Source organism: Colobus angolensis, unplaced genomic scaffold (genome assembly GCF_000951035.1).
Source record: "Colobus angolensis palliatus isolate OR3802 unplaced genomic scaffold, Cang.pa_1.0 Scaffold130, whole genome shotgun sequence".
NCBI lineage: Eukaryota > Metazoa > Chordata > Mammalia > Primates > Cercopithecidae > Colobus > Colobus angolensis.
In genome coordinates, this window is record NW_012114253.1 from 530,485 (window position 1) to 532,181 (window position 1,697).

At 51.7% G+C, this 1,697-nt stretch overlaps 1 protein-coding gene across 3 annotated transcripts in view; it reads left to right on the plus strand.

Moving 5' to 3' along the window:
- USP48 (ubiquitin specific peptidase 48) overlaps positions 1-1,697 on the plus strand; it is a 111,179-nt gene continuing 109,482 nt past the window's right edge. For all 3 annotated transcript variants that reach the window (XM_011933968.1, XM_011933967.1, XM_011933969.1), the window contains exon 1: positions 1-158. In XM_011933968.1, coding sequence (XP_011789358.1) covers positions 25-158 — 134 coding nt within the window. In that variant the 5' untranslated portion in view covers positions 1-24. The remainder of the gene's footprint in view (positions 159-1,697) is intronic.

Genomic DNA, 1,697 nt, shown 5'->3' on the forward strand with positions numbered 1-1,697 from the left:
GGAGGCGTTCCTGGGGCCAAGGCCATGGCCCCGCGGCTGCAGCTGGAGAAGGCGGCCTGGCGCTGGGCGGAGACGGTGCGGCCCGAGGAGGTGTCGCAGGAGCACATCGAGACCGCTTACCGCATCTGGCTGGAGCCCTGCATTCGCGGCGTGTGCAGGTGAGGCCCGCGCACCGCGCCTCGCGGGCCCCTTGCGCCGGACTTTGGAAATCCAGGGCGGGGTGGGGGGAAGGAAGACGGCCAGCCCTTTGCGTACATTTGGGAGGCGCGGAGCCGAGCGAGGTGGAGTTTTTCCTTTTGCGCCGTCTGCGCGACCTGGGAAACGCAGCCTTCCCGGGCTGTGCGCGGAGGTGATGCTGGCCAAAGCACTTTAGGAAGGTTTGGGTTCCTATCCAGAAGATGGCGGTGGAGATGAAGGCAGGAGCCGAGAGCTTAGCAAGCGTTGATGGCTGGGGTATCTTGGCCACAGCACGGCTCTTTCGTTTGTAAAAAGGAACTTTGAAAGTGAGCTTCATCACAGTGTATCTTGTTGGTGTTGACACCGAAGGCCTGATCATCTTAGTATTATTTTTGGAGAGGGCAGCTTTAGAAAAAACTGTGGTCAGCCTACGTCATCGATACCCTGCACCCCCGTTGACCTTCCCTCACTCGTTAATCTAGTTTTTTTTTTTTGTTTTTTTTTTTTTAGCTTTTCTTTGGTCGTTCTGGTGCGACACCACTTTATCGAGTACCAAGTTTGAGCTGTGATAGTGCTGTCCTTCACGTCTGCCCCGCCCTTGAACCTTGCCTTTCCTTAACCCCCTCTTGTAGATTGAATCCTTAGGCTTTGCTCCCGTTTGTTCCCTTTTTTCCACCTTGTAACGTGGGAACTATAGTTTTTGTTTCAGAATGTTGTTGAAATTGACTTGGTCAAGCCGGGCATGCTCAGTAGCCGTCTTTTGGCAGGCATTTAGGAAATGCTTTCTGGAGTTTTTACATTCCCCTGGGGGATCCTGAAGGAATGGAAGTATGGTCTCGGGCTTTGGAGCTTAAAGTCTAGTCTGAGACGTGAAATAAGTTAGGGAGTATTTATAAAGCAAACGAATAAGTCCAAGCTCTGGGCGTCTGTCTCACAAGGAGGGTAAATCTGACTTTAACAGTAAGTTCTGGAATGACTGAAGCCTGTGTATAAATAGAAATAATCAAGCTTCAGTCAGTTTCTCAACATAATTAGTTTCCGGACTAACCAAATAATGTAAACTCTTAATAGTTCTGGTTGTTTGTGAGCCAGGGTCTCACTCTGTCACCCAGGCTGGAGTGCAGTGGCACAAGCTCAGCTCAGTGCAACCTCCACTTCCCTGGCTCAAGCGATCCTCCCACCTCAGCCTCCCGAGTAGCTGGGATGAGAGGCATGGGCCACCACGCCCGACTCAATTTTGTATTTTTAGTAGAGACGGGTTTTCGCCATGTTGGCCTGGCTGGTCTTGAGCACTGGGCTCAAGCGATCTGCCCACCTCCTCTGGGATTACAGGCGTGAGCCACTATGCTGGGCCAATAGTTCCGATATATATATATATATTTATTTATTTATTGAGACAGTGTTTCGCTCTTGTTGCTCAGGCTGGAGTGCAGTGGCGCGAGCTCAGCTCACTGCAACCTCTACCTCCCTGGTTCAAGCGATTCTCCTGCCTCAGCCTCCTGAATAGCTGGGATTACAGG